The sequence below is a fragment of the Schistosoma mansoni genome, chromosome 1, assembly GCF_000237925.1.
Source record: "Schistosoma mansoni strain Puerto Rico chromosome 1, complete genome".
In the NCBI taxonomy this organism is placed as follows: Eukaryota; Metazoa; Platyhelminthes; class Trematoda; order Strigeidida; family Schistosomatidae; genus Schistosoma; species Schistosoma mansoni.
In genome coordinates this window covers 20525052-20539292 of record NC_031495.1, presented here as the reverse complement: position 1 = coordinate 20539292, position 14241 = coordinate 20525052, and the positions used below count along the sequence as shown (strand labels likewise).

At 33.4% G+C, this 14241-nt stretch overlaps 1 protein-coding gene across 1 annotated transcript; it reads left to right on the top strand.

Annotated features, from left to right (window-relative positions):
* Positions 1-365: 365 nt before the first annotated feature.
* On the top strand, positions 366-4607 carry Smp_192410 (putative pre-mRNA splicing factor prp8; the record flags this gene model as incomplete). Its single annotated transcript, XM_018793602.1, has 3 exons — positions 366-500; positions 3851-4121; positions 4453-4607. The coding sequence occupies 3 exons, from the start codon at positions 366-368 to the stop codon at positions 4605-4607; spliced, it is 561 nt and encodes a 186-aa protein (XP_018648097.1).
* Between the last annotated feature and the right edge of the window lie 9634 nt (positions 4608-14241).

Genomic DNA, 14241 nt, shown 5'->3' with positions numbered 1-14241 from the left:
AATCATCTCAACTACAACATCAAACTACGAAACCCTCCATTTCAGCAGTAAGACGGAATGGCGCGTTCGTGCTATCTCAGCAACGAATTTGTACCTTCGGACAAACAATATATATGTCAGTTCAGATGATATTAAAGAGAATGGCTACACATATATTTTACCTAAAAATATTTTGAAGAAATTTATAACCATATCAGATTTACGAACTCAAGTAAGTTTTCATTTTTGTGGATTTTATGAAACAGGATTATACATTCGATTCATTTAAGTTAATTGGGTTCTTTTATTTAATTTAGATTGCAGGCTACTTATATGGTATTTCGCCTGCTGATAATTCCCAAATTAAAGAAATTCGATGTATTGTAATGCCACCTCAATGGGGTACTCATCAAACTGTTCATTTACCTAATGGGCTACCACAAGATGAGTATTTGAAAGAAATGGAGCCACTTGGTTGGATTCACACTCAACCAAATGAATTACCACAGTTATCACCTCAAGTAAGTTTTATTTGGCATTTGGGGAATAATTCTCCATCCAACAATGTTAAAAATTGTGTCGATGTATACGGCCTTACTCTCATCACTCTGCCCATATTGACTATCATAATCTTGGTAAACAAGAGTGTGGTTCTGTGTATGTGCCATTACAATTAATGGATGACAAGGTTGTATGTAGGTGACTTCCTTGAAAAGTACGTTTAATATCCTGCTATTTCTGTGTATGATACTTCATCAAGTATTTGTTTTGCTATGTTTGTACATCCTGATTTAAACTCTTGTATAATCCTGAATGCTTACAGCTTTCACGTGGCGGCCTGTTTCAATATCTGGGTTACCTGTTTCTGCCATCTAAATATTTCAACAAGTTATCTGTTCTTTATTTTTTTTAACACCTCATTATGTCGATTAATCTCACAACCTATTCAGGCGCGTTTATGAAAACTTTACGACCTTTCGCTGTACAATTTACGAAAAAGTACAATCAGAGGCATCTTTGTTGGCAATATGCATTGAAGAGAATGAACATTAATCTAATGTCGATTCCTGAGCTGCTAAATTTTAACTGCCTATCACCAATTAACAAGGCGGACTATCTTCAATTCCTACTAAGTCAAAACATGTATCGTAATTGTGGTGCTATCATAATTCAAGAATCTTAGTTAACTGATTTACCGGACGATTGCTTAGTATCACTACATGATTTCAATATCTATCGTCAGGACCGATCAAACAATAAAAAGACGTCGCGGCGGTGTAGCTACGTTTGTAAACGTGAACTGTTGTCGATCTACATTTACATGTTCCAAATTTTTAAATGACTTTCTCGACTATTTAACTCTAAAAAGCCGTCCAAAACACTTGAATAAATACAAATATGTTTATCTTACTAACATCTACGTGACTCCAGACTGCACATCATCTTCACTATCTATTTCCTCTGATGAATTCACTGAATTTGCTGTTACTGCCATCAGTGGTTCACTTTCAATTGTATGTGGTGATTCAAATTCATGTAACTGTAGCTTTCTTACATCACTAGATCACCAAAATACAATAGATTTTCCCATTCGTTTGAATGCCCATTTAAATTTAGTTTTCATCAATGATGTGGGAATATATGTGACTCGTAAACATGCTTCACGGTCTAGTTCTGATTATCGTATAATTTGTGTTCTACCTGAGTTATATGGTAAGCATGCAAAGAGTACATTCTTACACCAGATAAAGAAAGTCAAATACGGCAATTACTCAGAAGAAAATATACAAAATCTGGAAACTATGTTTCGCACGACTAACTGGGAATTATTCACAGATGACTCCCTGAAAAACACCACTGATGTTATCACCTGTTATTTTAAATTCTTTTTTGATATTTGCTGTCCTACTGAAACCTTCTTTTGAAGTTTTGATCGATTTACATCTCCACAAGTAAAACGACTACGAAAGATAAAAAAAGAATGTACAAGGAGGAAAACACTATCGAAGTTCGTAAACTAAATGGTCAAGTAAACCTAGAGATTAGACGTCTCAACTCTATGTTTGCTCAGAAATTTCTATCTTGTAAAAACTCTCCAAGTATGGGGAAACTCTTTAAAGAACTTACAGGGGACAGGCAGATCAGAAGCAATAACCAGCTGAATGTTTGTGACTTAAATAAGTCTTTTGTATGTCAATCATCTGACGTCATACTCCCTATATCCACAGGTTTGAAGAATAATTGTGTTCCTAGTTTCACTGAAACTGATGTCCGAAAATGTTTCCTGTCACTTAATCCTTTCTAATGTTTAGGACCTATTGAAATCTTAAACCTCTGTCTTATAAAGTGTTCTGACGTTTCTATGTTATCTGTTCACGATCATCTTTAACAGATCCTCCTCAACTAATCTCATACCGAAAATGTGAACAAAGATAAAGATAACCTCAATACTTTAGAAAGTATCAGGCGATAAAAATGTGAAATTTAGACCCATAGCAATGACTTCACCTTTCCTCAGAACAATGGAAAAATTATTGGTACTCCCACTTCAACCTACACTGAAAGAGCACATCGATCCGTATCAGTTTGCTTACAAGTGCAAAAGAAGCACTTTGAATGCTGTTGTTGTTCTGCATCATAATATGGTTTTCAGCTTGGAAAAAGGGTATGAAGTGTATTCGATGCACCTTTCTGGACCATACTTGATATCTTCCCATGACAACTGTTACCAAACAAGTTAATCAACGTCAACACTGACAGCTGGATAACTAACTGACTATCTTCCTATCTCTCTGAAAGAGAACCGTATACTGTGTTCGGAGGAAAATGTTCAATGTCTCTATTATCCCATGAAAGTGTGTCACAAGGAGCTCTTTTTTCTGCATAGTCTGCCATCTTCCACAGAAAACACTTTTGTGAAATATGCGGACGATCTCATTGTATGTATACCAATTTCCACCTCTTTAAGAACCATTGAAATGAATGAGTTTTTGTCTCGTATTGAATGGTGGTCTGTTGTAAATGGTCTTATACTTAATCCATCTAAATGTCAGACTGTTAACTTAAGATTCAGACATGAACAGCACCATAAATCTTGAACTATTGGAGATTTTTTGATTACACAGTTTCAAAAGTCATTTATCGTGATGTAAGTTTTCCCTCTGATCTCTCTTGGTCTTCTCATGTTTTACTGCTATCGAAGGAAATTTTCCGTCTTACCATATAAAGAGGCTGCATGCTTTGGGGATTACTCTTATAGTTTGTCAATTCTTGCATATTACCTATTATTCTTTACTGTTATCCACTATTCTTTACGTGCTTTACAGAAAAGACTTTACTGTATTGCGGAGAGTGCAAAAGGCAGTTAGCAGAGTGTGTGATGAATCTCTTGAGGTCATTGTTAATATGATTGTGTGGCGCATATGTATCTGGTGCCCCTTTGTACCAATATGTATGTGTTTAAATAAATAAATAATATGGATAGACATCTAAAGTCTCGCAAACTCCAGACAGGTATTATCTTATCAGATACTAACCATCCACTTCATTCACATCTTTTTCCTTGTATATCTTCTGGTAGAAGGAGACACCAATAAATTAAAATCCATGCTCACAAACAAAGGTATAAAAGCTCTATAATACCTTATCTAACAAATATACTTTATGACGAACAGGCTGTTAGAGTTGACCTAGTCAATAACCTGTATTCTTAAACATGTTTCTAATTGAAAAGTTGTACAGATTCAAATCTTTTTTGGTAAAAGAAACTTGTTGAAATACCTTGTGCTGAGAATTCTATATTGTACCAAAATATAATATTGAATAAAGCTAATAATTATATTATTAATAATAATTGTTTTTCCTATGTTAGGACATTACTACCCATGCAAAGATCTTCTCCGATCAAGATGGAGAAAAGACCATCGTCATAACATGTAGCTTCACTCCTGGTTCGGTATCACTTTGTGCACATAAACTGACTCCTGGTGGCTATGAATGGGGTAGGCAAAATACTGACAAAGGTATCAATCCAAAGGGTTATATGCCAAGCCATTATGAAAGAGTACAAATGTTACTATCGGATAGATTTTTGGGTTTCTTTATGGTACCGCCTCAGACATCATGGAACTACAACTTTATGGGTAAGTTATCAGCAAAGTTTTGGGGTGATACTAAATTTCATTTTTATCTGCTTCATTCAGTATGTGTGATCATTTGATATTTTATGACTGATTTCGATTGGTTTATTAATCTGATGTGAAGCGATGGCTTAGTAGTTAATGCGCTCGACTTTCGACATCTAAGTCTGAGGTTAAAACTCCCTCTCCTTTCGCTTTGAGCAACCGAAAATTATCATTAGCCCTCATACTTAGAATGTGACGCATACCTAAGTATCTAACAAACGATTTTATTCAATTTTTTTTCAAATTAATCTTATTACCGATAATGTTTCAATTTATTTTCATTTAATAGGTGTGCGTCATGATCCTAATATGAAGTACGAATTACAACCTCTCAAACCGAAGAAATTTTATCATCGTATTCATAGACCTTCACACTTTTTAAACTTTACATCTATCGAAGAGAATGAACTAACTTTAACTGACCGAGATAACCCCTTGGCATAAGTTGAATTTCATCACCGTATTTTGGGTCTACTTTATTTCCATTTTGTACATTAATCCTTGCGATTTCTCTTCCCCTCCTCACACTGCACTTTTACATACATTTATTCGAACGAAAAAATTTTTTTTCTTGTAATATGATAAATAGGGTGGATTAGGCAATCAAAAGGAACGCTTTTCTAAGACAAAAAATTAGCAGGTCAAGAGAAATCAAGCATACACAAAGTAGTTAAATATTGGACGCTTCGCTCTTGTTTCATCCAGTTTTAAGTTGTTTGACTGTAATCCTTACTCACGAATTTCTCTTCTTGATGAACATATTATCGAAAGTTTGTTTACCTTCACGAGTCGAGCTGGCTGTCAATAGGCTTCATAGTTGTGTGTTTATATTATTTAATCCCATTAATTCTTAAACATGCACGACAAACTTTGTAGTTCTTCTTAACTCGTACCATTCTCAACAGTTGTAAGTTACGAATTTACTACCAAATCTGCTAACTTGTTGGTTTGATTGCAAAGGAATTGGATCGTTAGAAAACTTGGAACCTGTCTGACAATCGTATCTCTTGTCAGAGCCCTAATCCGCTCACCAAGGTCTTAACAATTGTTCTGGAGCTGTATGTTTGTTCTCCTAACTCAGTGATGTTATTTTCCTTCATATTAAAGAAACTGATTAGTGAGTGCCAATCTACTAATAGTTTCCCAATTAGTTGAAACGTTTCTTGATAACTGGTTTGTTTACCGGATGACATGCAAAGTTCGACTCATATATAGGGTCATCATGTAACTGCAGATACAGGCATTTTACTAACAATATGTACTCAAACCTGTTAATGCTTCCCAGGGTGCTTTGGTATCAAATCCCGGTCATTGGTCTGCAATCAATGTTTAAGCAAGCGGATTATCGGGTGGGACGTCTTGTAAACCATAATTGTTGAAAGAAAACCTTTTGTCTGATATTTGTAAGGGATTATTCTTGTGTTGCCAAAAGTTCCATGTGATAACATTTGTTGAAATCCTCATAATGTAGTAGTGAAACAAGTCAACTATCAAAACAGTATGGGAAAGGAAAAGCTAATCATAGCACCTCAACATTGCTCTCTTTGTAGCTCTACCACATAAACAATGACTTGTAAACATTTCTGGCTGAGCACTCATAAATTTTCTACATGGAATAAGTTGGTAGGTAGAGAGTGGGCTTTCTTATGTGTCTGAAATGCGCCATTATCAGGCTTGGGAGTGTGTGGATGTTATTTCGGAGATGAGCGAAACTGTCAAAACATTTATTATTCGTGATATACCTATCGTCTGCAGCAGGAATATTTGATGACGTATAGACTTCACTGTTCACCTCACTTAAGGTGAATTATGTGACAAAGCGAGTCTTAACTACATGTCGGGAATTGTAAATCATTTGATATAATGATTTTAAATGATAAAGTAAGAAACAAACGATTTTACCCAGATATAGGATTAAAATAACGTCATTAGATATCCCTTGACCAGATAAATGATTCGATAAATTAGTAATTAAAGGTAAATTCGAAGAAAATGTATCAAGGTAATTACAATCACTATCAAAAGCAACTGCTTCATTTGACTATCGTCCAACAATCCACTGAAATACTATTACCAACACACGACTAGATGGATGTCGTTTACTATACGATGTTAAAGGTTGATTCTTGAGAGCTTTTTACTCCGTTGGTCTTCATGACAAAATCACATTAGGCATTCGTTAAAGGTAACTGTCATCATAACTGCTCTATGAAAAATATAGTGTTAACATTAAGCCTTTCTCAACTAGATAATTTACAGTATTTTCTCCAAAGAAAATATTCAGTTCTCTCAATCGTTGAAAACACGTCAATCATCGAGCAGAACCTGTTTTGATTCTGATTGGCCGCCTTGGTAACCATTCAGGAACAGTTCGTCTTTATAGTTTTACTCAATGCACAGGCTACCTGATTTTATATTAGGTACACACTTCCATACCTAGATTAAATTAACTTTAAGTGTTCAAAAGACGAGAAAATTAACTTGCGCTTAAAAGGTAATGGAAACTTTGTGGATGATATTCTTCATACCATCTCACAAATATTCCAATGTTAGCCTGCTGGTGAGAATGTAACAAGTAAATTGTAAAATTTGTAAAAGGGACTGGCAATAATAACCTCACAATAGTACTGCGTGATGGTAGTGTCCGAGACAAAAGCTTTCCACCTGACTACAAATTCTTCTGTATTAGATCGATATATCCTTCTAAACTTTGTTGTTTTCGCTAATATTAGAATCATGTAACTAATTCTCTCAATAACGAAATGTAACCCACTTGATTACAATCATTTTTACTACATAATACTGAATCGAATGACACGCGAATCTTGGATTTCAGTATTTTATAGTTTGGATATTAATCCTGGTAGTTTCACTAGCAATTTATATAACTTTGATTGTTGCCCGCCGTGTTCGCTGATATGCCCCAAAGCACATAACGGTGTAAGATAAAAGCTGATTCTTGTTAACATTTTCGAGCATATCTAACAAACACAGTTAAAAAGTTCACATGAATTCAACAATGCTATCGTCCGTCACTTGATACTTAACTGTTATGACATTGACGTTTCATAACAAACAATAAGTAAGAGCCTATACTTATAAAGTTTTTGTTTTTTGAAGCTAACAGCATCAAAATGTCATGTCACATAACGTTGACGATCTCAATTTCGGCCATCCATTTGTCTAATATTTCATGTATTTTATTAGTATCTATACGGAAATCTTTTTTCCCTTTCTTATTTTAAGCACCTTGATTACTTGACGAATCAGTCTATCATTCTGATTTAAAAAATTGTAATCCACGACATTTATTTTCATTTTTCACAAACTTTTAGTCTACATCTTTCATTCTCATCGTTTTGATTTAAAACATTAAATCTTCACGTAAATAATCAGCCTTGTAAAAGATCGTCACAAACTTTGACTCTGAATAACTTGGAATCATTTCGCCATTGTTTCAATCAATATTTTTTTAAAAACGTGATAAACATATTTGGTCCAGTAATTCCTGGTTTTAGTAATTTTCTAACTGAGAAAAGTCCCCTGTAAATTATGATATTCTGCTATAATTGTTGTCCTTGGTTTGGAAGGTTTTGAAACTAAATTTATAGGTGGGTCGATAAATGAACGACCAATTTATTGTGTAATCAAAATTCACTTTAATTCATCTTTATGGGTTGTTTGAATCTTCGCATTGTTGTTATGAACTGAAGTCAATTGATCTCTTCTAGAGTATTTATATCCTGTGCGAATCGCCTCGATATTCCGATTAAGTCATAAGCATTTTAAGCAGAGTTGGTTGGTGTGTAGCAGTGGAGTCCAGGACGCTTGAAGTGCTTGTGACTCAATGACAATATCGAGGCAATCCACACAGGATGTCCATGTGCCAAAAGCGACTGATTAATTTCAATCTTTAAGATCAACAAGAAGGTTCAAACAACTCTTACAAATGAATTAAAATTCACCCTGTCGTACAAGCCAGTATTTAAATTCAGTGGGTGAGTGAAGTACACGTTGGGTATTTAAAGGGCAAGCACTGGGTTAGAGCCGTGGTATTAACACGAGTACAGGTTCATCCAGTTGACGAATTTCAAGTAGGACGAAACGCTCTTTCAAAAGTCCACTGCTGGCCACTATCTAGATCTACTTAAAGAACATGTTTCACCACGGAAAATGTTATAAATGTGGTGCAGATTTTTGATATAACACTGATTTACTCATGAGTAGTTTAAAACTTAGAGGAAATTTTTAGTAGCTTGCATTTTTAAATTGCTTCAAATATAATTTGTTTATATTGAATCTTGAAGTTATTTATTACGCCAAATGCTTTAGATAACTGTAAGTTGTCTTGTATATGATTATTTATGCTTTTTGCCTAACAAATTTTAAGTTATATAAGCCATAATCACGTATATATAGATATATTAATCATCAATCATTAATATTAAACGTTAGAGTTATATTTTAATAAAAAATGGTAGGAATAACCTTACCGATACCATTTCATTTTTTTTGTTTTTGAATATATATGTTTCTATTCAAAAGCTTCAATTACTAAGTTAATGGATTATAAAAAAAGTATCCCAATAATTAGATATGTGCTCGTGTATATAATATGTTTATGAGGCTGTAGTTCATTCTTTTACTCAACGCCAGGACTTTTCATTTGGCTAAAATTACGTGGTTTTAGTATATAAGTTTACAGAGTATCAATTTAGTACTGCTTAGCTAACTTGTGAATCCCACCATAAATCAATAAGCTCCAGAAAATATTGATTTACTATGAAACGGATGTATCGTAAGATGAAAATGTTAATGATTATATACTTCAATTGTATACCAGTTTTTGAATTGAACGAAACTTCTAATATTGACAATCCTTGTGTTAAAATATGAATTTAATTTGTTACACATTAGCCTCTTTTTCAGAATTAAAATTTAATTTACGAAAATGAATTACTCGATTCAGGTTTAAAAGAAATCTCCAAAAGCGTATCTTTCGTAGTCACAAAAGATTTGTCAAAAATTATCATCATATCAAATAAGTTAACGATTTGGAATCTCAAGGGGGACCATAGTAATTGTATTTGTTTCCTTATAAATTAAAGATGATATTAGTTGAGCTAAAAAAACATTGAGAATCGAGCATCAGTGGAAAGCATTTTCATTTTACTTTAAAACTATGTACATCCATTACCCTATATTAACTTGAATTTAGGACCTTCAAGTCGCTCATAGAACACGATATTATTCAACAGCTGAGTCGGAATAGAACTAGCTATATAGTTTATATTAATCAACCGTTATTTCGTCCTAGCATGAGACTTCAGTGGAGCATATTCACGATCCCACCGAAGATCGAATCCAGGTTCTTCGTGTCCCATGTAAGCAATTAGCCATCAGACCACTGAGCTGTCATCGAATGACTTGCGTGTCTAATTTCGATCAACTGGAGATATTGGGAAACATCTTACAGTACAACTGGTGACCAACTATCTCACACTCAACATGTTTGAACTCCTCTGGTCATAGCATCTCACCAAAACTCCGGCAAATGTGTCCCAGAATTAATCACTAGTGAGGACATGGTTATTTCTCAGTTTACACGAAATACGTTAATCTCTAACTTCAGTCAACTCGTTATATAGTGTAAACATCATCTAATATCATGAAGTAATTACTTTTCACTCCTGATTCTGTTCGCTTTCCAGATCTCTTCTTCCCAATATAACTTAATGGGACTCAGTTCAAAGCGTTTCATTAAAGTGTATCAACTTTTTCGCCTTTCTAATGTAAGCTTCGTCATAAAATGATATCATTGAAATAACCATTTCAAATTACTGATTTAGATAATGTACCCGAAGGTTCAGTAATAACCCAGTAAATATTCTAACTCAGAATACAAAATCACAACCCAACTACATATTGGTTTCTTTTATCAATACAAAGTACGAAGGTTTAAGTTTCCGCATGAATAAACCCAAAAAAATAATAATAAATCATAAATTTCACTAAATTTCCTTCAGTTATAGTTTAATGTGCTAGTCTACGTTTAATTTGACCTATCTTATATCAACCGTGGTTAAATATTTCCTAATCACCATCTATATTGACTTTAATCTTATTACAGAAATATTGTCATCTCTTTTGAACAAATTACTGATTATTATCTTAGTTACCTTAGTAATTTAAATTGTTCATATTTTAATTGTGAATTATTGAGAAACTTAATTTAGCATATATATACATATACATATAAAGACTGAATAGAAATAATTAAGCTACTTAAACATCTATAAACATTTGTATACAAACATCATGTTATTATCATCAATTCAATAAATAAATAAATAAACAATTAATATTCAAAAAGAAACTTTACTTTGATTAACTACAAATGACATTTGCACGTGACTTCATTTTAAACTTGTCCATGTTAAGAGTGAAACAAACTAAGTATATTCTAAATGACATTCACACATCTATATATGTATATATATATATATATATATGTTAATATAAAAATGCCTAAGGTGATTTGTTGCCGAACATTCTTTTACTTAATGTCTTATGAATGAACATATCTTTAATAGGAAGAGTTTACTTATTAACACTAGAAAAAAAAAGACTGTTTATATATAATATCCACAACCATAGTCAGAATGATTTATATCTATATTCTGTTATTATTATTATTATTATTGTTATGCCGATTTTATTATTTACCCTCATTTTTGTGAAAAAATTCAAAATATTGTTTGTATATATTTCGAATTCGATATTTTATTGTGTCTCCTTCAGTTATATAACAATCATATTTTTAGAATAAAGTCTAAGTTTACATTGGTTACTTAAACCGATGGATAAGAAGAAATATCATACTAAGCAAAGATGGATAGTGACTAGCAGGGCAATGGAGGTGGATGCGCGTTTCGCCCTATTTGGCACTCGTCAGCTGGATGTACCTGAATCTCAGAGTTGATGTTCACTCTGGAACTCGAACCCAGTACCTTTCGCTTCAAACGCCATCGCGTTATCCACTCAGCCACTGAGTCCTGATAGTCACTTGCTTGTGCGATGAGGTGAAGTTTAAATTCACTTAGTATTGTTTGTTTGAATCTACCTTTGAAGCGAAAGGTACTGGGTTCGAGTCCCAGAGTGAACGTCAACTCTGGGATTCAGGTACATCCAGCTGACGAGTCCCTAATAGGACGAAACGCGCGTCCTGGATTCCACTGCTAGTCACTATCCATCCTTGCTTATTATGGAATTTTAGTTTGAAAATGATCCTTCTCTACTGTGAAGAAAAATTTTTATGATTAGATAGTCTATAAATGAAAAAGGTATTTCCTAATTGATAAACTGCATGAAATTCAATCAATTTTTTAGATGACCAACTAGAGTGATTGAAGATCTTACTGTTTATATTTAGTGGCTATAAGCCCCTAATAATGAAATATGTGGCGACTAAATCATCCACTTTTTAAAATATATATTTATATTAAATAGTTGAATTTATGAGTCGATTAAAGTTAGACCACCGTGGAAAACCTGAAAGCACTAGATGACTATTTCTTCCTAGTATGGGACTCCTCAACAGTGAGTATCCATTACCCCTCATGCGGGATCCGAACCCAGGACCTTCAATCACGCGTGAGAACGCTTAACTCCTAGACCATTGAGCCGGTATCCAACGGTGTTAATATCTAACTTCAACCAAGCCAGGTTTTCCATGGTGATCTAGCTTTAATCGACTCATGAATTCAACCATCAAGTTAATACAATCTCCACGAAAACCCCCCAACCTGATAATATTTATATTTGTTGAAACAAAATGCGGGGAGACAAATATAAAAATTGAGTAGGTATTCTTTGGTTAATTAGTTGCATATTTTTAATAAGTATTTGACAAACAGTCATTTAGTTTTTTAGTTCAAATTGTAAACCACTTATCGACTCATAAATAATTACATTGCTTTACCGTAAATTAACTAAAAATCTGTAACTCAATTTTGTATCGTAAATATTCTAATTAGTTGTCTACTGATTGCAATTTATTATTTGTAGTAGATTAGTCTAAATAAAATAGGTACTTTAGACCAATCATATGGTTTTCCAGTGTAATAACTGAAGGTTTGGAACGTGAGAGTTAGCGTGAACTATTGACTACGTGATGAGTACAGTAATTGCATTCGTAGCGTAGATAAGAGAACAGTACTGTTAGGAGTTTTAGAGATATTATTGGTCCGTCATCGTACCTATACCTTATATATTCATTGAAATGACTAAATATACGAATTCCATTCGCTAAAAACTTAAATCCGGGAAATTAATAATAACGCACATAATTGAAATAATGAATAAAAAATAACTACTAGATTTGATCCGGTAAAATGAAATCCCCTTGAGTTAGGTGGTAAACTGTTAATCGCTTTTAATAGCCCAAATAAGAACTACAATAATGTCAAGTACCAGGTTTAGTAGTGACACTGAATACCCAGACAAAGTTCTCATGATAATTGGAGTGAGGTCATAACAGTGGTTATTAATTGGACAACTAATCCTGATAAACAAATTATGTAAGAATTAAGATATTCAGATTTCATTTTCTATTTACAATATAAATTTCGGATGTAATTTAATGCAAGTCAATAATAATATCGGATCATATTGTGGTTTGCATTATTAAGCTCAATGTCATAGTATTGTACAAGTAGTGATTTTTGTGTTAACGTTCAGGACTGAATCGTAGTTATTTTGTGTTGTTATATGGGTTACTTTGGTTAATACTTAAGCATAGAATTATGGTTACAAGTTTTAATACATCTTCTACATTGACTAGTACAATAGAATAAAAAATGCCTGTCTTCTATTTGGGACTTGTCAGGTGAATACACCTGGACACCTATATCCACGTTCTCACTGAAACTCAAACAAATTACTTATCAATTCAAATTTCAACTATTTACTCACCAGGATAACTTTATCATAGTGAAAACAGAATTCCGTTAGTATAATAAATGAAAAATACATCGTATTTTTTTAAAGAGATGAATAAGGAAATTAAGTGGTCATGTTGTTTCTCAATTATTGTGCAACTTGTGATATGTAATCCGTGGTTGAACAGAGTTAATTTCACTTTAATCAACCTCAGAGATTAAATTCAGTAATAGTTATATCATACGCTTAGCGTTGGAAGTAATTTCCAGTTACCATGACTTATTTGTTTTATTATTGGATTATTGTAAAAGGAACAAATGATTTTCATGTTACAAATATCTAACCAACTAAAATCTAATACTAATAACAAATAACAAAGTGTATTTTTAGGATTAGAGAGGTTCATACTGTTAGATTTTACTTTCATGTGTTAGTTAAAATATATAATGCATAACAAAAAACAAATCTGTTCCTTTATCTCTCTCCTACTTACTTCTTTATACATACATACATACATACACTACAGAAAGGTATTCAACTTATGGATCGAATCTCTGTCAGGACCTACTACATAATATTGATGAATTTTATTTTTTCAAAACTACATTAAATGTTCAATTATTCATAAGAGCTATCAGTTATTTCGGTTGAAACATTCAATAATGAATCACTTACAATAACTATACAAAATATTTTGATACCGAATCAGTTATTCTTCTGACCATAATAAATTCTATCTTCATTAACTTTTTTAAATGCGTAAATTGTTTATTAAATTATTCTATTAATTATCAGAAGGGGTTTTGTGGAGATTTAGTATTTTTCATAGTTGAAAGCGTGAGTCAATTGAAGCTAGACCACCATGGGAAACCTGGAAACACTGGACGGCCGTTTCGTCCTATCATGGGACTCCTCAGCAGTGCGCATCCACGAACCCGCTCTCACGAGATTCGAACCCAGGACCTACCAGTCTCGAGCCGAAGCCCTTAACCGATAGACCACTGAGCTGGCATCTAACGGTGTTAATGTCTAACTTCAACTGATCCACGAAGTTGAGCAACCATTCACCAATTGTCTTCAGTGGTTCCTATCTCACAACAGACGTGGTTTTGAACTCTACTGGTCACTGCTTCTCACT